Source organism: Odocoileus virginianus, chromosome 2 (genome assembly GCF_023699985.2).
Source record: "Odocoileus virginianus isolate 20LAN1187 ecotype Illinois chromosome 2, Ovbor_1.2, whole genome shotgun sequence".
NCBI classification, from domain to species: domain Eukaryota; kingdom Metazoa; phylum Chordata; class Mammalia; order Artiodactyla; family Cervidae; genus Odocoileus; species Odocoileus virginianus.
This window is the reverse complement of record NC_069675.1, coordinates 68,470,143-68,491,988: the sequence shown is the minus strand read 5'-3', so window position 1 is coordinate 68,491,988 and position 21,846 is coordinate 68,470,143. Positions and strand designations below refer to the sequence as shown.

At 40.1% G+C, this 21,846-nt stretch overlaps 1 protein-coding gene across 1 annotated transcript in view; it reads left to right on the top strand.

Annotated features, from left to right (window-relative positions):
• The window catches only part of SLC4A1AP (solute carrier family 4 member 1 adaptor protein), a 29,709-nt gene extending 13,257 nt beyond the window's left edge, over window positions 1-16,452 (top strand). The window contains exons 6-14 of the mRNA XM_020886291.2: window positions 4,236-4,396; window positions 5,481-5,550; window positions 5,923-6,109; window positions 9,300-9,411; window positions 10,092-10,329; window positions 12,135-12,221; window positions 12,894-12,961; window positions 14,502-14,571; window positions 16,115-16,452. Of these exons, the coding sequence (XP_020741950.2) occupies window positions 4,236-4,396; window positions 5,481-5,550; window positions 5,923-6,109; window positions 9,300-9,411; window positions 10,092-10,329; window positions 12,135-12,221; window positions 12,894-12,961; window positions 14,502-14,571; window positions 16,115-16,164 (1,043 nt within the window). The 3' untranslated portion in view covers window positions 16,165-16,452. The remainder of the gene's footprint in view (window positions 1-4,235; window positions 4,397-5,480; window positions 5,551-5,922; window positions 6,110-9,299; window positions 9,412-10,091; window positions 10,330-12,134; window positions 12,222-12,893; window positions 12,962-14,501; window positions 14,572-16,114) is intronic.
• The last annotated feature ends 5,394 nt before the right edge of the window (window positions 16,453-21,846 follow it).

The window sequence follows — 21,846 nt, the reverse complement described above, 5'->3', positions numbered from 1 at the left end:
TGTTGAAGAGCTGGTTTGGTGGTGCTGAATTCTCTCAGCTTTTGCTTGTCTGTAAAGCTTTTGAGTTCTCCTTCATATCTGAATGAGATCCTTGCTGGGTAGAGTAATCTAGGTTGTAGGTTATTCTCTTTCATTACTTTAAGTATGTCCTGCCATTCCCTTCTGGACTGAAGGGTTTCTATTGATAGATCAGCTGTTATCCTTATGGGAATCCCTTTGTGTGTTATTTGTTGTTTCTCCCTTGCTGCTTTTAATATTTGTTCTTTGTGTTTGATCTTTGTTAATTTGATTAAAATGTGTCTTGCGGTGTTTCGCCTTGGGTTTATCCTGTTTGGGACTCTCTGGGTTTCTTGTACTTGGGTGGCTATTTCCTTCCCCATTTTAGGGAAGTTTTCAGCTATTATCTCCTCGAGTAACTTCTCATGGCCTTTCTTTTTGTCTTCTTCTTCTGGGACTCCTATGATTCGAATGTTGGGGCATTTCACATTGTCCCAGAGGTCCCTGAGGTTGTCCTCATTTCTTTTGATTCTTTTTTCTTTTTTCCTCTCTGCTTCATTTATTTCCACCATTTTATCTTCTAACTCACTTATCCTATCTTCTGTCTCTGTTATTCTACTCATGGTTCCCTCCAGAGTGTTTTTGATCTCATTTATTTCATTATTAATTTTTAATTGACTTTTTTTTATTTCTTCTAGGTCCTTGTTAAACATTTCTTGCATCTTCTCAATCTTTGTCTCCAGGCTATTTATTTGTAACTCCATTTTGTTTTCAAGATTTTGGATCATTTTTGTTATCATTATTCTAAATTCTTTTTCAGGTAGATTCCCTATTTCCTCCTCTTTTGTTTGACTTGGTGGGCTTTTTTCATGTTCCTTTACCTGTTGGGTATTTCTCTGCCTTTTCATCTTGTTTAGATTGCTGTGTCTGGAGTGGGCTTTCTGTATTCTTGTGGTCTGTGGTTCCTTTTTATTGTGGAGGTTTCACCCAGTGGGTGGGGTTGGACGATTGGTTTGTCAAGGTTTCCTGGTTAGGGAAGCTTGTGTCAGCGTTCTGGTGCGTGGAATTGGATTTCTTCTCTCTGGAGTGCAATGGAGTGTCCAGTAATGAGTTTTGCAATGGGTCTATGTGTTAGGTGTGACTTTGGACAGCCTGTATGTTGACACTCAGGCCTATGTTCCTGCGTTGCTAAAGAATTTGCGTGGTATGTCTTGTACTGGAGCTTATTGGCTCTTGGGTGGTGGTTGGTTTTGGTGTAGGTATGGAGGCTTTTGGATGGTCTCTTATTCCTTAATGTTCCGTGTAGTCAGGAGTTTTCTGGTTTTCTCAGGTTTTGGGCTTAAGTCTCCTGCCTCTGGATTTCAGTTTTATTCTTCCAATAGTCTCAAGACTTCTCCAACTATACAGCACTGATAGTAAAACTTCTGGGTTAATGGTGAAAAGATTCTCCACCGTGAGAGACAACCAGAGAGGTTCACAGAGTTACATGAAGAATAGGAGAGGGAGGAAGGAGATAGAGGTGAGCAGGAGGAGAAAAAGGGGACTCAAGAGGAGAGAGACAGATCTACGAAGTTATCTGTTCCCAAAGTGTTCTCTGTAGCCCAGACACCAACAAAGATTCACAGAATTGGATTGGGAAGAGAAGGGGAAAGGAGGAAATAGAGGTGTTCTGAGGTAGAAAACAGAGAGTCAAAAGTGGGAGAGTAATCACCACACTCCTGAATAGAAATGGGAACTGAATATTGGATTCTTAAATGTCAAAAATTTATATCACATACTGAAAAACAAAGATTAAAAATCTAGTGTAGAGGTTAGACTCTTTGAAATACAATATTTAAAAACAAAAAAACACAAAAAATTTAGAAATGTATATGAAGTTCGGTTTAAAAATAGGGTTTTTCTCTCTCTTTTTTTTTTTTGGCAAGGTTATAGTGAAATGAAAATGAAAATTAAGGAATAATAGAGGAGTATTAGAGGACTTTAAAAGGAAATAGGAGAGAAAAACAAGAAAAAGAAAAAAGAAAACAAAAAAATTTTTTTTCCCTAATTAAAAAAATCGTAAAAATATATGAAAATGAAAGTTGAGGAGTAATGGGAGAGTGATAGGGAATTTTAAAAGAAAATAAAAGAAAAAATTTTAAAAAAAAGGAAAGAAAAAAAAATTTTTTTTTTAATTAAAAAAAATATATACATATATATCTAGGAATTTCTCTGGAGTTGTTGCAGTCAGTGTAGTTCAGTTCAATTTCAGATAGCTCCTCTTTCCAGCTTACACTTCTCAATATCTATAGGCCCCTTCCTGTGTAGTCAGTGTTACCTTCTGGGATTTTAATCTGTTGCACCGGTCCTTTCTGAAGCGGTTCCCTTTGTTTATTTGGCTTCTATTTGCGTCTCTTCGGTGTCTAATTTCCGCCCTGACACAGGCGGGCAGAGGTGATCTCTTATTTAGGTTCCCTAGTTCAGTTCAGTCCTGCTCCGGGGAGGGCGGGGCGCTGCAGACAGATACCCTCTGTGTGGATAGCACTCGCCGTGTTCCGGCCACACTGGGTTTGCCCCGCTCACGGGTGTCAGTGCTTTCCCTGTCTACACTGCTCAGGCTCCTGGCAGCTCTATATGGAGCGGGCCCTGCATTGAGTGCGGTTCCAGTTTTCGGGTACTCCACAAAAGCGCGGATTCGGTTGCTCCTGCGTTTTGTGCCTTCCCCGGCCTGAGCGGTTCAGGCAGCCAGGGGCTTGGACGTACTCTCCCCGGGTGCAGCGCGCCTTTTCCCTCCGTGTCGAGCGGCCCAGGCAGCCAGAGGCTTGGGCGCACTCTCCCCAGATGCGGCACGCCTTTTCCCTCCGCGGCGAGCGGCTCAGGCAGCCAGAGGCTTGGGCACACTCTCCCCAGGTACGGCGCGCTCTTTCCCTCCGCGGCCCCAGCGCGCGCCGCCAGTCGGGTCTCAGGAAGTCTTTAGATAGGAACCGGGGGCCTGTTTGCAGTGTGGGAGGGGGTGGCATCTCAGGGGCTGAGTTTGCCCTTTCCCCCTACCCCCTGCCTCCTACCTCCAGCGGGGATGGGCCGGCTCTTCTCTGGAGTTTCTCAGTCCCTTTGTTTTGCGAACCGCTGGCAGTGTGTTCGGGCCGGTTAATTTTGACCCTTGCTATCCCACAGTTTAAAAAAGCTCCCTCCGATTGCTCTCAGGGTCTTCGGGCGGTCCTTACCCTAAGCAATGCCGCCCGCTCCTCTCCGTTCCGCCCCCACTTGTTGCTGGCGGGTGCGGGCGTCTGGGGTACTTTTCGGCTGGGATTTGCTTTTAGGCACGTAATCTGTGGGCCTTGTTTAATTTTTCCTCCCAGTTAGATTGCCGAAAACTAGTCCCAGTCCTGCCAGTGCGAGGATTTCCTGGTGATTGGAAACTTCCTCTGTTAAGACTCCCTTCCTGGGACGGGTCTCCATCCGTAGCTCTTTTGAGTCCCTTTTTATCTTTTATATTTTGTCCTACCTCCCTTCGAAGACAATGGGCTGCTTTTCTGGGCGCCTGATGTCCTCTGCTAGCGATCAGAAGTTGTCTTGTGAAATTTGCTCAGCGTTCAAATGTTCTTTCGATGAATTTGTAGGGGAGAAAGTGGTCTCCCCGTCCTATTCCTCCACCATCTTGGCTCCTCCCTTAGCTCTTCCTTTGATTTAACTTTTTTTATTGTAGTAAAACATACATATCCTAAAATTTACCTTTGTAAGCATTTTTATGTATACAGTTCGGTGGCATTAAATGCATTCATGTTGTGTAACCATCACTACTATCCATCACAGAACTTTTTCTTCATCTCATACTGAAACCTTGTGCCCATTAAATAGTAACTTCCTATTCTTCCTCCCTCCAGCACCTGGTAACCAGTGTTCCACTTTGTCTTTATGAATTTGACTAGTTTAGGTACCTCGTGTAAGTGGAATCATGCAATACATGCCCTTTTGTGTCTGGTTCATCTCGTTTTTAATAATGTCTCCAAGGTTTTCTCATTTAGTCGCTAAGTCGTGTTGGATCTTTTGAGACCCCCATGGACTGTAGCCCTCTAGGCTTCTCTGTCCATGGGATTTTCTGAGCATGAATACTGCCCTTTGTTTTTATATGTATTTTGGCAGCTTGTTGAGTCCTCTCTTTTAATAATTGGTGGTGGTATTTTAAGCTGCTTGCCTACTTGCCTTCTTTCTTTTTATTTTATTTTTCTAATTTTATTGTTTATTTTATCTACCTCTAGTATCTCGGAAAAGGAAAGCCAAGAACTGGGAAGATGAAGACTTTTATGACAGTGATGATGACACATTTCTTGATCGAACTGGCCTGGTTGAAAAGAAGCGTCTGAATCGAATGAAGAAGGCTGGGAAGATTGACGAGAAGCCAGAGACCTTTGAATCGCTGGCAAGTTTTAGTTATAGAAGTAGCTGTGGTAGTATTATAAATAATGTATTATTTATGTTTGTTTTTTAATTTTTAAAGCAGAAGCATTGATATCTGGTAGTGAAGTATAATTTTTGTGATCTGTAAGTTTGATGGTAATAAACAACCATCTAGTCTTATCCAAGTTGGAAAAAAGTTTTGCTTGTTGCTAGAAGCTGCATCTACCTCTAGGTGGGTAGTGATCCATTAATGAACATTCTTTGGATATGATCTTACCATATCTTTGGATATGATCTTTTGAAAAAGAAAAGGAAAAATTCCAAATTGCGACATTCTGAGGTGCAATTGACCTTGGCTTTTGGTAGTCAAGAATTGTGAAAGGAATTTTTGAGGAGTATAGTTCTGGTAATATAGACACACCTCAAAGACATTGTGGGTTCAATTCCAGACCACTGCAATAAAGTGAATATTGTAATAAAGTGAGTCACATGAATTTTTTGGTTTCCTGGTGCATATAAAAGGTATATTCACACTATACTGTAGTCTCTTAAGTGTGCAGTAGTACTGTCTCTAAAAAATATATATATATTTAAAAAATACTTTATTGCTAAAAAATGCTAACCATCATTCTATCAATTCAGAGTTGTGACAAATCTCTAATTTACAATATCTGGAAGTTGCAAGTAAAGTGAAGCTCCATAAAATGAGCTATGCCTATAGTCTTAAACAGTGTGTCCTTCATGAAATTATCATAAGATGGCCTGCATTTTCACTGTATTAATTAGTATTCAGAGTTTAAAACATTACTCAATGTCTAGCTTTTTGATTCATCAATGAAAACAAATGCCTTGGGTTCTTTTGAGTAAAATAAAGTCTGTGTTTTGTACATTCCTTATATTTAATTCTTGGTTCTTTAATTCAGAAATAAATTCAATTAGAATTAAATAAATAATGTAAACTCCATGAGGAGCAGATTTAAGTGCACTTCTGACTTAATCCTCTTAAAATTGGTCACAATAATGAAAATAAGAGGAAGAAAAAAGGAAAGCTACCATATTTTGAAAGATATAAAACATATGCTAACCCTGTTAATTTGGTGTTATAGGTTGCAAAGTTAAATGATGCTGAAAAGGAACTCTCTGAAATTTCTGAGAGACTGAAAGCCTCCAGCAAAGGTAAGGGAATGACTCTTTAAACAAATATTAAGTGTCTACTGTGTGTAGTGCACTTTGCTAGGTACTAAGGCTGTATTGGTTAGTAAGATATAACAAATATGGAGCCTTTCTAAGGAGCAACATATAATTTTAGAACTACAAAGAACATTATAAATTATTTGTTTCAACCTTTTTATTTAATAGATGAGGAGAATGAAGCCCGTTGAGATACAGTGACATTCTAAGATCTGGTACAACCAGTTTCCTTATTCCTAATATCAGTATCGTCCTCTGTCCAGCTTCAAGTTAGTGACTTTTCTATGGAAACTTGGGCCGAATTTTAAAATATTTTCAGCCATCTTTCTGAACACGTATTATCCCTTTCTTGGACAGCTCTGTCAGAGTCACCGTCTCAGGACTCTTTAGATGCATTCATGTCAGAAATGAAGTCAGGGAGTGCATTAGATGGTGTGTCCCGGAAGAAACTTCACCTGAGAACTTTTGAACTGAGAAAAGAACAGCAGAGACTTAAAGGGTTGATAAAGATTGTAAAGCCAGCAGAGATTCCAGAACTAAAAAAGTAAGTAAGTCCTAGTTATACTTGTAAGTTTAAATAAGCATGTTTACATAGATACCATTCTGAATTATATCTTTGTTTCTTAGCTAATCACTTTGGACTAGAAATAGAATATAAGAAACTCTTTAAAGCACAAAAGGCAGTGGTTTTGAAATGGGTAAAAAAAAATTTCATTTGTGAAATAAAAACTGCTACAAGATTTTTAAAGAAAACTGTATTGATTTCTGTTTCATCGGAGGGCTCTAAATTTTTAATCTTTTAGTGCAGAGTAAACTTCTTTAAAAAGCAGAGACATTACTTTTCCAACAAAGGTCCATCTAGTCAAGGCTATGGTTTTTCCAGTAGTCATGTATGGATGTAAGAGTTGGACTGTAAAGAAAACTGAGCACAGAAGAATTGATGCCTTTGAACTGTGGTGTTGGAGAAGACTCTTGAGAGTCCCTTGGACTGCAAGGAGATCCAACCAGTCCATCCTGCAGGAGATCAGTCCTGGGTGTTCATTGGAAGGACTGATGCTGAAGCTGAAACTCCAATACTTTGGCCACCTGATGCAAAGATCTGACTCATTTGAAAAGACCCTGATGCTGGGAAAGATTGAGGGCAGGAAGAGAAGGGGACGACAGAGGATGAGATGGTTGGATGGCATCTCTGACTGAATGGACATGGGTTTGGGTAGACTCCGGGAGTTGGTGATGGACAGGGAGGCCTGGTGTGCTGCAGTTCATGGGGTCGCAGAGTCGGACACGACTGAGCGACTGAACTGAACTGAAATTTCTTTAAAAAACAACATGCACAAAAGGCTAATTTCCATAATATATAAGGACCTATCCACCAAAGAGACAAATGGGCAAGGGGTATCAACTGAAAGTCCATTGAAAAGGAAATACAAATAACTCTTAACTATATAAAAAGAGAAATACAATTACTATACTTATAGTAAGAAAAATACAAACACTGCAATGTATTACCATTCTTATCTATGATTTTAAAACCAGAGATGAAAAGATATGCGTAATTATCATTTTAATGCCTGTATCTGTCATTCTCAAGAACACATTGATAACTCTTTAGTATATTTAAATACTTTTAAAAAATGGAATCTGTCCCTTTAAAGATGGGAAAAAGCATAATCCCCTGAAGTTGATTTTATCGTTAACTTTAATAATTTCAGGGCAATTATTGGACACAAGTGTTATTTGAATTACATTATTGATAGGTGGTAGATTAGCACTAGAGTTAAACTTTCTAGGTTTCATTCTCAACTCTGTCAGTTACTTTTGGGGAATTTTTTTTTTTATACAAAGCTTCATTTTGTTTATAAAGTAGATTTGGAGTCTATCAGGAGTTTAGCTTGATAGTCGGTCATAAATTGTACATAAATGTTCTTTTTTTTAAACTCTTTTTTATTTGGAGGATAATTGCTTTACAGTATACTTTTTGGGAATTTTAAGGCAAGTTATATAACTTTTTTGATCTTTACTTTCCTCTTCTGTAAATTAGAAGAAATGATGTTTCAAAGATTAACTGAAAAGCACTTAGCAATGTGCTGGTATATATATATTGTCATCTTGTCATAATTTTTACTGTCACTGATATACTTAGCAACTATTTGTGGAATTGTTTTTGTGGAACAAAGGTAAAAACTCAGGAGCCATAGTCCAGAGCAAACAAATTAACAGTGAGTTTCAATTCCAATTCTGTAATCCTTTAATCTGCTAAATCAGCTCTGTGAAGTAGTCCAAGCTAGAAGACACACATCAGCTTCCTCCAGAACCTCCCCTCCTGCTGTCTGTGTGTCTTCAGAGTTTCTCCTCCCTTTCTTACTTTAGAAAGTAAAGTAAGAAAAAACTGCTTTAGAAAGCATCTGGCCTTCAGATGCTGTGTATCTTCTCCCCCGTATTCTCACTTGAGGGTTGAACTTCTAAACTTCCTACCTAATTCCATTCCTCCTCCACCCACAAGCAACTCTTGATTGTGATCCCATCTTCTACATTTTCATCTCCTTTGGGAGTCTTTGTGTGTCCTCCAGGCCAGCCAGGCTGTTTAATGGAGCTGAGAAATATCTGTGTTGCTCTTGCCTTTGCTTTCCTGTGCTTCTTGACACTTGTGGGGAGGGGATGTGAGGGATGTTTGACAAAGCATCTTTAAGGGCAGGCAGGCAGGATTTCCTCCGGTGGCCTTCTCAAGGCAGTGGGTCTGTCTCAGTAGAGAAAGGGGGAGAGCACCTCTGAGCGGGGAAGACTAGGTAAAAGAAGGCAGGATTGGAACTGGGGCTTCAGTCGAGCAGAGTAATCAGTTTCTTGTATGAGTCCCTGTGAATCAAGAGCTCCAGTGCTGTCCTTATGTTCCAGAATGCAGGGTTGTCCTCTCGTCATGCAAAGAAAGCATAGGGCTTTCTTCCCTCTGTCTCCTCATGCTATCTTTTCCTTGTCATTTCTGCCTACTCTGAGTGTCTTGTCTACTCAACTGCTATCCTTTTTGTTTTGCTTTGTTCTTTTTTTCCTTGCATCTTTTCTAATTTTTACAGTCTCTTTTTGCTCTTCCTTAGCTTTACCCTCAGGTGCTTAGCTTTTAAAACTATATTCAGCCAGTGATAACATTGACAGCTCACCAGCTGTGGGGTCTCTCATTAAGTCTTTGTCAGGATATCCTGCCTCCCACCCCCTACACACATACTTTTTTTTTTTTTAAACTTCTGTGCTCAGAGCTGTTGTGTGTGGTTATGATAAGTGTGGCCTCCAGGTAAGTAAGGTATTGAGTCCTGTTCAGAGGTTGGTGGAAAGTAGGGCTTTACACCATGGATCCATCTCCTGCCACTTAGTGGGAATGGGTCATGTCTATGTGTCCTGTCATGTTATGAATAAGCAACATACAGGCAGTACCCAGGTCAGTGTCCTTTGTCAGTACCTGTATACTGTACGTATCGTTTTATGGATGTGAAGTCAGATGGCCTGTTGTAAATTAAGCACCTTGTAAATTACTGGACTGCAGTAGTAGCCTCATCTGACCCTTAATAGCTCTGTGTCTGTGTTGTCCATTCAAACTCTGCTGGCCTGAATCCCTTTTCACTGGTGTATGTGTAAGTGTTTACTTTATGGAGTTTTGATTTGCCAAGTTTCTTTCTCATGGTATTTTTAGATAAAACCTTGGCCTCACTGGGATATATATATGTATAATTATTCTTTCTTCCTAGAACTGAAAGTCAGGCTACAGATGGAGAAAACAAAGCTAAAAAGCTCACATTGCCTCTCTTTGGTGCCATGAAAGGAGGAAGCAAATTCAAATTAAAAACAGGAACAGTAGGGGTAAGTTGTAGGTCAAGGTCTTAAACTTTTAGCTCTTGAGTTATCCTGAGCGAATTTTTCTCTTTTCTTTTCAAAACTCAGTGACTCATTGCACAGTAATGTGAAAAGAGGCTGTGGACTTCATACAATCACATCTTTTCTAGGATGTGGTTCTTGGATTTTTCTCTTCAGCCTAGAGTTATCAAGAATTGATGAATCGAGAATTCCCTGGTGGTCCAGTGGTTAAGACTCTGCGCTTCCAGTGCAGGGGGTGTGGGTTCGATCCCTGGTTGTGATCTAATATCCTACATGCCGCTCAGCTGAAAAGAAAAAAGAATTGATGAATTGATTCATGCCAGTTTGCATGTAACCAATTTATGAATTATAATACCAGTTTATTAATTTGTGATCAGTGTTGCATTTAAGAAAGGGTCTCCTGTGGTGTTTTGTTTTTTGTTGTTGTTTTTTCCTGGTGTATAGAGGTTATAATATTCAGACTCAGCTAACACTTGTTAGTAACATAATCTATACACCTGGTTCTGCCATATGGTTTTTCTTCCTTCATTTATTCCTTCCATGACTTTATGAGACCTTCCCTGGTGGCTCAGATGGTAGAGGATCCCCTGCTAATGTGGGAGACATGAGTTAGATCCTGGTCATACTGTAAAGCTGCTTGTTCATGGATCCCCCCCCCCGCATAGAAGTTACCCCCCAAGCGTCCAGAACTCCCTCCAACTCTAATGAGAATGAAGGATGAGCCCGAAGTAGAGGAGGAGGAAGAAGAGGAGGAAGAGGAAGAGGAGAAAGAAAAGGAGGAGCATGAAAAGAAAACGGAAGCTGGGAGCAGTAGGCTGCAGCAGGAGACAGAGCTGGAAGAAGCAGCACAGGAGACGAGTCCTCCCATAGACTTCACATGTTCTAAAGAAACAAAAAACCATGGTAATGTCTTCTCTCTCCTTCCTATGCTGTGCAGTGCGCATTTGCATTCATCATGCATAGGTTTGAAAAAGCAAAGCCAGTTCTTGCTTATTCACTTTGACTTTGTGACACTTTGTGATAATGTGATACAACTGACTCAAACATACCTTCCTGGTCTTTCTTTGATTGCCAGTTATTATTTATTCTCACTGCACAATAAGGGCAAGTATTTCCAGTGTGTTCCAGAATTACTGAAAGTTGAAAACTGTGGAATCTGAAACCTCAACAGCTGTGGAACAGTCCTGAGCTGCTGCCTCTCTGTGACTGGAGGCCGGTGGAACAGGGTGGATGACGGGGCCTAACTAGGTGGTCTCAGGGAAAGCCTTCACTTAGTCATTTTTCCCCCACAGAGGCTAAACATAATTGTATCTGCAGCTTGTACTTCTTAGGAAGCATCATACCTCATTCATCTTTTTGCCACAGTACCTGGCTGAGAACCTGGCATGTAGTTTTCACCTACCTCAGCAAAGGGCTAATGAAAAATGTAAAAAAGGAAATTGATTGGTTTTTAAATATTAAGTATGATTTCTTCTGCTTATAAAAGGAATATATGTTCATTTTAGAAACTTTGGATCATACATTAAAGTCCAAAGAAGAAAAGAGGAATCTGCCAGCCCTAGATATTATTATCTTTTTAGTAGCCGCTTAACCCTTGTCAACTGCAGGGGTTATTTTCCTGCTGGTTTGTCGAACTGCTTTGCAAGATTAAGACTGCAGAGAAAATAGGGAACATTAGGAAAAACAAAAAACATCGGCAGTAAGCATGTGTGGAAATGTGTGCATACGGACTTCCAAAACAAACCAGGCATGTCCATGTGAAAAGACATGAAGCCTGCAGGTATTTTTAAGTTACTTTCAGCTGTTTTAGGCACAGAAAAGTTACTGTTTCCTCATCTATGAGAAGTAAATCTTTTGTTCTGGAATTTTTCGTTGTTATTGGCACAGTGCTTGGCCTTTTCAAAAAAGGCAGTTATACATACTTTTTTAGCATCTAGTCTTTGATTCATTCATTATAAGGATGATACATAAACAGCATATTAGGGGATCAGTAAGTATTGTATTTTTTTGTTTGATTGTTTGTCTAAGGGCCCAAAGCAAATATGTATGTCTAAAAATAGCTGATTTAAAAATTTGGTTTATAACATACATTAATTAGTAAATGGAGCTGATTAGGGGTTACTCCAGTCATTCATTTATTTTTTTTTTCATTTATTTTTTCATTTACTTATTTATAAAACAACATTGGGATCATATTATACATGCTATTTTATAATCTGTTTTTTCCTATGTCTTAAAAAAAGTATTCTTTTAAGTGTGGTTTTAATAAAGGGCAAAGTGGTCTATCACATGAATGTGCCATAATTCATTTAATCAACTCTATTTTATTATGCATGTATATTTTTATTAATTTTTGCTATTATAAACATGCTTGTATGTAATAAACCTTGGTTGTCATCTTTGATTATTTTCTTTGAATATATTCCTTGAAGTAGAATTTTTGGTTACGGAATATGTCCTTTTTTCAGGCTTTCAGTAAGTATTGCTAAAAAGTTTTACTTCAGAGATGGCCAGTTTTTCAAGTAGAAAATTGGTGGTTCTGTTAGACATCTGGAGGCACATTTATTGAAAACCTAATTAAACTTATTGAAGCTAATGATAGTAAAACTGGATGATTACATATGTACTTAGCTTTTCTTGCTTTTGTTTTCTTGGGTCTCCACTGCAAATTAAGTTAATACAGTATGCTTTGGTTCTGCATTCAATAGAAAACATGTCTCAACTCAGCCAAGTGGAACAGAATAAAGATTGCCAAGAGATGAGTGAAGCAGCTGCATCGTGTGAGGAGCCCTCAGGCAAGTAGAGCGGTGACTCCTCTGCCGCTTCTCACACAGGCAGCCAGCCGGTGTCAGAGGGGATGGGAGCTGAGCTGCGGGGCGCAGACCGGGGGTCAATGCTGCTGCCAGGGCCAGGGACAGAGTCGGAATATATGAGAGGTGTCTGTTTGGTGCCATCTCATTTGTCCTTCTTTTCCTCCTCTGCCTCCTGCGGGTCCCCCAGGAGGTCCCCCCACAACCTCCAAAGCACCCTAATACCTTCGTTTTCCTCTGGCTCTGCAGAGCCCTCTACAATTTTACCTCTCCCAGAGTTGAGTATGTGCCTGTCGTGAGGGTAATTCCAACATTATTAAATTGGTTGAAAGATTGGCCTATTAAAAGGACTGGTTTTTTTTTTTTTTTTTTTACTACTTTAACTATAATGATTAAATTGTAAAATAGTAAAGTTACCCCATTTTCCTTTACCTTTGCAAAAGGTGTGATTAAATTCAAGCTTAGGATTTGAAAACTAAGGTTATTAATGAAGGGACAGTTCTCTCTTTATATAGTCTTTACAGTAGTCAGAGATTTTGAGAATTAGATTGTGATGTTTTCTTCAATAATATAATACTGTTTAAGGAGGAATTTTTCTTTTTTATTTTTCTGAAATAGCCATTGCCTCTTTTTTTTTTTTTCTTTTTCATAAATTAGCATCAAAGAATGAGAATGAGAAAAGCAGAGATGAATTTAAGAAAAAGAAAGCTCCTGGTCCAGGCAAAGTAAGTATTTTAGTCATAATCTTCACTTCTGAAAGTAGAAATGAATCCCTTTGTCATGAACCATATCCAGAAGAGTGAATTCAGGGGCTATCTTAGCAGAATTCCCAGATGTCTGCTACTCTCTCTTCTAGAAACCTGGGCTCTTTTATTTTTATTTTTGAATTTTTATTTTTTTAACCTGTGGTGGAAATCTTTGTATTAATATATTCAGTGCACTGAGAGCTTCCTAACATGTGAAGTGAAGTGAAATAAAAGTTGCTCAGTCATATCCGACTCTTTGTGACCCCATGGATTGTCTGTGGACTTCTCCAGGCCAGAATACTGGAGTTGAAAGCATTTCCCTTCTGCAGGGGATCTTACCAACCCAGGGATCGAATCCAGGTCTCCCACATTGCAGGTGGATCCTTTACCAGCTGAGCCACAAGGGAAACCCAAGAACACTGGAGTGGGTAGCCTATCCCTTCTCCAGGGGATCTTCCCGACCCAGGAATTGAACCAGGGTCTCCTGCATTGTGGGTAGATTCTTTACCAACTGTGCTATCAGGGAAGCCCTCCTACTGTGTGGGTGTACTCTATTGAACCAGTTCTCTACTGATGGACACTTGGGTTCTTTCTAGTCTTTTATTATAACAGTGCTATAGTGAATAACCTTAATGTATATATAATTGTGTTAGGATAATGTAAGTTCCCAGAAGTGGAATTGCTAGGTTGTGTCAGGAGGTCCACCCTCAGGCTGGGTGATTTCACAAGAGGCCTCACAGGACCCAGCATGTGATGGAACTTAGAACTGTGATGTATTACATCATTCACATGGATCCTAAGCACAACCAGCAAAGAGAAAAGGCATGTGGAATGTAGTCTGGGAACCAGGTACAAACTCCTCAGGGTCCTTTTCCAGTGCAGCCACATAGGCTGTGCTTGCTTCCCTTCACAACAAGTGACAACTTGTGAAACCAGAGAGGCTCAATAGAGACTCAGTCCCCGGGATTAGTACTGGGGACTAATCACATAGCAATCCTACTTGGCATCTACCCAAATTCCATTGTCCTAGAAGGAAAGCAGGTGTTCAGCATAAACCACATTGTTTTTCTAGTTTTGGCTCAGTGGGCCACATTTGTCAGGTTAGGGTAGTGGGAACCCTCCTGAAATCCAAGTTCCCAGATGCCAGCCAACAAGTCTTTCACACAGGCCCTTCAAAGGGTGACAGTTAGGTTGCTTTGTTAACTTTTTTGCACCTGGATCAAGAGGCAGATGTCAAATTTTCCTCTCTGGGGTTATGTCATTTAGAACTCACACCTGCAATGACTGCCTCTTTTAAAAAAAAAAAACGCCACTGTCACTGGCTGAAAATAAGCTTGTTGAAGCTTTATGGGAAAAAAAAAATCAAGATTCAGAGAGAGAGTGATCCCCCATTTTTGGTTACTTATGTCAAGATCATTAGTGGAAACTGTTCTCTCAATTTTTGTTTGCTAGCAAAGATAGGGACAGTGGTTCTTAGAGTTAAAATTCTCTTGAATAAAATAACATCTTTTCTTTGCAGGTTCCACTGATAATTTCCTCCAAATATCCAGAAGATGACCCAGATTACTGTGTGTGGGTCCCACCTGAAGGTAGATGGTTTTTACTTTTCTTTTACTGTAAGATTTATTTAGGTTTCACATAGGTAATATGTACTGAAGTATAAACTTTACAAGAGTATATAGTAGAAAAGTCTCCCTTCTGGAGGAATAGGTAGATATTTGATGATACGAGGGAATTATTGTTAATTTTTTTGGAAGTATGAGTGATATTGAGTTTTTTTTTTAGAGAAAGTCCGTATCTTCCAGGAATATTATATAGAAGTGTTTGCAGATGAAATGATAGCTGGGACTTGCTTAAAATAATCCTGTGGTGGAGGATGAGGGAAGATACAGGAGGGGCAATAGATAAAGCAGGATGCCACATACTGATAATTGTTGAAGCTGAGTTCTGGGTACATGGAGGTTCATTATATTTTTCTCTTTTACGTATGTTTTAAATTTTCTGTAAAGTGGCGCAAAAAAAAAAGTTTTCTAGCTGTGCTTTAGCTATGCAGTTTTTTTCCTTTAAAAACAACCAAATATCAGTTTCTTATCACTTATATGCATTATATAAAATGCCTTTGAAAGCAATAAAATTTCATCACTTTTTTTTTTACATAAATATAAGTATATCCTGTACCTTACTGTTTTGCACTTAATAGTATATGGAAATCCTTCCATAGCTGTTTACAGATTTCTTTTCTTTTTTTTATGGTAACATAGTTCTTTTTTATGGTATGGACATATCTTTACATATTTAACCAGTTCTCTCAATATATATTTGCTGTCTTTCCAGTCTTGTGCCATTACAAACAAGTCTACAATAAGTAACTTCTAATAAGTATAATTTTGCAAGTGTAGATGTGCACTTGTAGAAAACAAATTCATAAAAGTCAACATATTGGAGCAGAGGCTATGAACATTTTTAAGATAGTATAAATTGCATTCTGTAGGGATTGTACTAGTTTATGTTCATACATACACCCTTAAGGCAATATAGGGCTTCCCTGATAGCTTAGTTGGTAAAGAATCCTGCAATAAAGGAGACCCTGGTTTGATTCCTGGGTTGGGAAGATCCTCTGGAGAAGGGATAGGCTACCCACTCCAGTATTCTTGGACTTCCCTGTGGCTTAGCTGGTAAAGAATCCGCCTGCAATGTGGGAGACCTGGATTCGATCCCTGGGTTGGGAAGATCCCTTGGAGAAGGTAAAGGCTACCCATTCAACTATTCTGGCCTGGAGAATTCCATGGACTATATAGTCCATGGGGTCCCAAACAGTTGGACACGACTCAGTGACTTTCACTTAAGGCAATATATGAGATACTTGTTTCTGCATGTACTTACCACAAATTGCTTTTTCTGTGGATTGGGTTTCTAATATGTTAGCAATTAATAGAAATGTAGGTACTAAAATGCTTGCTTTTTATTTGCTAGTAAATGTTAGAGTAGTGGTGAAAAGACTGTAGTTTGAAATTATATACAAAAGGTCATATTTGTTTTACTTTTTGGCCCATTGATGACTGGATATCTTTTCCCTCCTGACTTGGAAATGTGAATATCTATTTTTCTTTGTTTCTTTTTATGCTGATATAGGCCAAAGTGGAGATGGCAGGACCCATCTTAATGACAAGTATGGGTATTGATTGCTTCTGAATCTTAAAGGAAGACCTTGTGGACCATGTGACATGGGATATTTAGGATAATATATCAAGTTGAATGTCCGGAGAAGGAATTCAGATGCTCATTTGTAAAATCTGGTGACTGGCATTTTCTTCTGTACTCCTAGCTTCCTAAATTTACCTACCTATCTGCTTCTCTTGAATTTAATATTTATGTTTAAAAGTGTTTGTGTATGTATGTAAAAAGGAACCATATATTTTGAGAATTGGTAAAGTGAGAGACATGAGTCTATTAAAGTAAGAAGCTGAAAATGTCTCATGTTTATTTAAGGCCACAACGTCTTTCTTAAGCTTTAGGGACTATGGTTTTACTGAGCAATAGGGTGCTTTTGTCAGATGGGCTCTACGATTCACTGATAATTGCCTCAAGTAAGTGCTGAAATAGGAGGTCATGCCAGGGCATAACCCTGAGTTCTCTGTCATTCTTGGAACTAAGAATAGATAAACAGTGGGGGTTTCCTACTCCCTCCCACTGTAAGCTTCCTGCCAAGTTTGAGGACAAAACCTGGCCTACCAGGACACAGTTCAGGAACATATAGCACACCTCATGCACTCAGGCACCAATGCTGATAGAAACTCAGCCCTTTGAATATCCTGGATTCTGACCAATCGGGTTAGTCTCTCCTCCTGTGGAAAGGTGCAAATAAGGTCACAGAATGAAAAGCTGGATATCTTCTGCCCACTGTGGGGCTTCTCACCTCTGTAATGAGGGAATCAAAGTTCCTTCCTCTCTGGAAACATGAAGAAATGCAGGACTATGTCTATTTCCACTCCCACTTCCCATCACTAGTGCCTCTTTTCCACAGGAAAGGAAAGCCTAAGAGTGGAAGCAAGGTGGAAAACCTGTGGATTAGGCTGGAGGCAGACATAGTAAGCAGGCAGGAGAAAGGCTGTGGCCCAGCGAGAGGGAGTGGATTCTACGGGATGATGAGGTGGGCAGGAAGTGGTAATGAGAAACTTCAGTTACCCTGACAGATGTCTGGCCTGCTAAAAATAAGTCTGACTTCTCAGAAAACAATACCAATATTGGCATTAAGAGAAACTACTATTTTGGACTTCATTTAGACCAACAGATAATAACTTGATGTAAGGAGTGACTGGAATTTAGGGGCAGAGTGGCCATGCCACTGTAGATGTAAACAGTGGACTGATCCGGATCACTGATCTTCAAAGGTAAAACTATTTAAACAAAATTGCATGTGAAATCCTAATACTTGAACAGGTGAAAATATACCTAACTCTGGTTGAGTTGAAGGCATCAGGATTGGATGTACACACATACACACACCTGTATGCCTGTCTTCCCCTCCTCACTGTACTCTCGCAGTGACCTTGAGGAATCCTAGGTGCTGCACAGAGCACAGTCTGCTTTAGGAAGGCAGATTTCTAAATGTTCTGGGAATGGTAGGCACGGTCCTGTGTCTGGAGAACATGAGAGCAAGTAGGACTCCATTGGCCAAAATAAAATATAAACATGTAACTTCGACAGTTAACATCAGTGTTCAAAAGACCTGCACATGGATCTTAGCTTCTTTTTACCAAATAGGAGGCTTTGGGGACATGACTTATATGCCTTAAGCCTCAGTTCTGTCATGTTTGAAGCCGGGACAGTAATGCTTTTAGCTCTTTGGATATTCGGGTTTATTCTAGGATCAAATGAGACCATGTAGACAGATGTGCTTTACACAGTTTTGAAGATACTAGTAGCTGTTATTCACCACAAAAAAGATCATAACATCTGGGCTGACTTATCTGTGAGAGACTGGGTCATATCAGTGATTCACCACTGTAGTTGTATATTAGAATTACCTAGGGATATTTTACCCCACTCCAGTACTCTTGCCTGGAAAATCCCATGGATGGAGGAGCCTGGTAGGCTGCGGTCCATGGGGTTGCTAAGAGTCTGACAGGACTGAGCGACTTCACTTCACTTTTCACTTTCACACATTGGAGAAGGAAATGGCAACCCACTCCAGTGTTCTTGCCTGGAGAATCCCAGGAACAGGGGAGCCTGATGGGCTGCCGTCTGTGGGATCACAGAGTCAGACATGACTGAAGTGACTTAGCAGCAGCAGCAGGGATATTTTAAAAGTTTTTGATTCCAATACTTGGATCCCATGTCAGATCAATCTAATCAGAATCTTTGGGCTTCTCAGGTTGTCCAGTGGTTAGGCCACTGTACTTCTGCTGCAGGGGACACTAGTTCGATCGGGAACTGAGATCCCACCTGCTGTGTGGTGTGGCCACAAATAAATAAATCAGAATCTCTGGGTCAATCCCTTTTAAAAGCAGTCCAGGTGATTTTAATGTGCAACCATAGTGGAGAACCTCTGAAGCAGAGTTGGCAGACCTTTTCTTTCTTTTAATTAATGGCCAGGTATTTTAGACTTGCACGCCATACAATCTGTTGTGACTACTCAGCTCTGCTGTTGAAGTGCAAATGGCATAGACAGTATACAATGAATGAGTGTGACTGTGTTCCAATAAATATTTACTCATAAATACAGGTGGCAGGCCAGGCTTGGCCCAACCTCAGCTCTGGGCTAATCACTTTTCAGGGTCTCATCATATTGAAGATGTTCCTTACAACTTCTTTAGGATCTTTGAAAAGTTTCTAATCAAAAGGCTAATTACCCGCTCCTGTACTGTATGGGTTGTAGTTTTTTGGTTACCAGAAATCAAAGTGATCCAGTGTCCTTTTCACAGAAATGCAGAGCAAGGTTATTAGACATTACAGAAAATATTGTTAACACCAAGAATTCAACAGGTTGTCTGTGAGCAGGGTGTCCCTGGTCTACTCTCCTGGCCTCCTGAGGAATTCTGCATCATATCTGCCTCTGAATTTAAAGAACAATGGGAAGCCACTGGGGTGTCAGTGATAGTGAAATGGTCAGATTTGGGTCTTTAAAAGAACACTCAAGCTACCGGTTGGAGGAAGGATGGAAGAGGAAAGAGAATACAGGAAGACCACTCAGGAGTCTGCTGCAGAGATCCAGCTGAAAGACGATGGCAACTTGAATTAAGTGGAGATCAAGATGCAGAGACAGATAAATGGAAAAAAAAAATGCAGAGACAGAAAGGGGTCCTTGCAACAATTTAACAAGTAAGATGGCTGAGACTGAGTGGTGGATTATCTGGGAGTGAAGGGGAAGGAGGCTGGAGGGTAATTCCTCAGTCACTGGCTTGTACATTTGAATGGCTGATGCTGTTTGCTGAGATGAGGGGACACTGGAGGAGGACCTGCTTTAGGTGGAGGATATCATAGATATCATCTGGACAAGTTGAACTTGATGTCCCTTTAAGACATCTAAGTAAAGATGTCGAGAAAGCAGCTGGATAAAGAGGTCTGGATCTCAGAAGAGGGCTTGAGAACAATTTCAGTCTTCACCAGCTGAGCCTAAGATTCAGACCAGGTGGCAGGCAGAAATTTTGCAGGCAGACTCGTCTTGGACAACTGGTCTCCAAATCTTTGGTACTGGGAACAGTTTTTCTTGGCTACAGGTGCTCATTTATTTGGGGAAAAAGTAAGTGCTACAGTGAGCAGCATTCTGGAAAGAAAAGGTTAGTGGCGTGAATTTAAACAGAATCTCTGTCTGCTTTCAGACATTTTTAAGGATTTTGCACAGTACCTGGTATATGCAATAAATTTTTGTTGAGTGCCTGCTCTCAAAATTTTCCCTGGAATTGTCCCAATCTAGGATAGGAAGTATGAAGTCCCATTATTTCCCTGTAGCCCATTATAAGCCTTTACCCATTTCTGCTTCACTGGAACTGGAAGGGGTTAACTATGTGGGAAATAATGACACAATTCCTATCTATTGAACTTTGAAGTCATCACCACAGCCTGGGGATCTGTTGTTTTACCATTGAAATGCTGCCACCTCCCAGATAGGGTGTGACAAGTGACCAGCAGCTGTGGACGGCTTCCTGAGAATGGGAGCCAGGGGGAAGCCTGCCAGCCCTGTGGCAATCAAAAGCAGGAACCCAAACCCCTGTTGAGGCTGAGTTCCCATGCAAGGTTCGGTCCACCCCTGTTTGGACCCAGCAGGTTTGATGAACTGCTGGGAAATGATGTAAAACTCTCCTTGACCTTTTTGGAGGGTGGGTCACAGCATCCAGCTGGTATGGCGTCTTCTCGTGACAGGCTGCTCTTTGATCCTGAGATTCCTCACTTGATGTGGGCATTGAGAACCATTTTTCAAGATTTCTTCTCAGCAATCTGAGAGGACTTTGCATTGCTTTGTTTTAGAGGTTTGGCACAAGCACAGTCCAGGATGGGACTGAGAGAGACTTTTATTATAGGGTAGACCAGAAGTTTTTACCCCCAAAGAGAACCCAGCATGGATGACAGGTTTGAGAGCTCAGCATGTGATGGGAACAGTGGTTCCCACTGAGTGTAACTCCACCTTCTTCGTCCCCCAAATCAATCTTTATTTCATAAAGTCTTCATAGAATTTGTTACTCATTTTAATGAGATATCAATAAAATTGATGGTATGACTTTGAACAGATTTCTATTTGGAAAATGTGAAAAGATTTAAGAATAACTCCTTTTAAACTTAGTCCACATCCTTGGTTCTGACTGTACTAATTGCCAATTTGATCTGGAATTTTAAGTGTAGCATTTAGAGTCCTCATTTATCCTTAAAAGAGTCTATTTACTTCCTGCAGAGGACAATTTTTCTTGCCATCTAACCCATGAAAGAGCATCTTATAAATCAATGTGTATATCTTATATCTCTTGAGGAAGCATTTCTGCAGGCTTCGTAAGCCTTTAGTGGAAAAGGATTCTATAACCATTGTGTCTCAACGTTTGTAGTAGAAGGTAGTATAACATGAAACATATATCTCTTGAGGTCTTTGTCTGAAACCAAATACTGTGATTTTGTTTTGCTCAGCCATTTAAAGTACCTTCTTTTTTTTCCCTTTTAGCATTAAGAAAAGATGGACCCCAAGTCAATCTTTTTTTTCCCCCAAGTCAATCTTAAAAATTTCTCCATGTAGGGGTTTTAGGATTCATTCCTCTGTATCGCCCACTGCCCTGACCCAAGCTTCACTCCCCTCATGATTCCTCCCAGATTTCCCTTCCTTTAGTCTGTGCCTCATCCAGCTCTTGGCCACACCTCCAAGCTCTCCTAAAGAGAGAAAAACCCCAAAGAACTTCTTGGGCAGTATATCACTGAGCAGAATTCTTGTCTCTGAAACCTCAAAAGCCTCTCCATTATCCAAATTCATTTGAGGCTTTAGAATCTGTATCATAGGGTTCCTGTAATTTTTTTTTCTCATAACTCATTCCCATATGCTCTTGTCCCTTTCCTTTCTGCCACCCAACCACCTGTACCCTATACTCTTAACAATAGATTTGCCCTGAACAGAACTTTTCCTTTTACTTCTTACCATATTGTCCATCAAGCCTGCTATACATGGCCTTTAGCCTCAGTTTCCTTGTTTATTAAGTAGAGAAAATATGAGCTACCTCAGAGTATTGTTGTGGAGATTAAATAACTGAGCTGTCTATGAAAACTTTAGCCAATCTTGATACATAATCAGCTCCCCAAAATGTGGTCCTCTTGGGCTTTCCAGGTGGCGCTAGTGGTAAAAACCCGCCTGCCAGTGCAGGGGATGCTAGAGACTGGGGTTCCATCCC